Source organism: Penaeus monodon, chromosome 33 (genome assembly GCF_015228065.2).
Source record: "Penaeus monodon isolate SGIC_2016 chromosome 33, NSTDA_Pmon_1, whole genome shotgun sequence".
NCBI lineage: Eukaryota > Metazoa > Arthropoda > Malacostraca > Decapoda > Penaeidae > Penaeus > Penaeus monodon.
Genome location: NC_051418.1, coordinates 30,735,803 through 30,736,140, shown reverse-complemented (window position 1 = coordinate 30,736,140; position 338 = coordinate 30,735,803). Strand labels below are relative to the sequence as shown.

The window sequence follows — 338 nt, the reverse complement described above, 5'->3', positions numbered from 1 at the left end:
AAAAAAAAAACAGACCTGGACACACAGCGCACCATCCCCAAGTCAGCGTGCAGCTTGAATAGTGTGGGGAAGATGAGGGGCTGGCTGATCACCTGGTGAATATTGGGGCGCTGAGCAGGGTCCATGTGGAGCAACAGGTGGACCAAGGAGCGCATCTCAGCACTGTAGCGTGGATGGATGGGGGCAAAGATCCCTCGCATGATTTTCATGATCAGGGCTGGTATCGTCTGCAGAGACAGGTAGGGACTTGGTATCATTTATAGCTATTGGGTCAAATGAATGATATATCATTTGCAGGGGAGTGGGGATATATTCCCAGTATTAACCCATTGGATTCA

General features: G+C 49.7%; 1 protein-coding gene across 1 annotated transcript in view; it reads right to left on the bottom strand.

The window, feature by feature from the left end:
- LOC119594331 (serine/threonine-protein kinase Nek8-like) overlaps window positions 1-338 on the bottom strand; it is a 10,212-nt gene that overhangs the window by 9,107 nt on the left and 767 nt on the right. Inside the window, exon 3 of the mRNA XM_037943389.1 lies at window positions 16-227. Within this exon, the coding sequence (XP_037799317.1) occupies window positions 16-227 (212 nt within the window). The remainder of the gene's footprint in view (window positions 1-15; window positions 228-338) is intronic.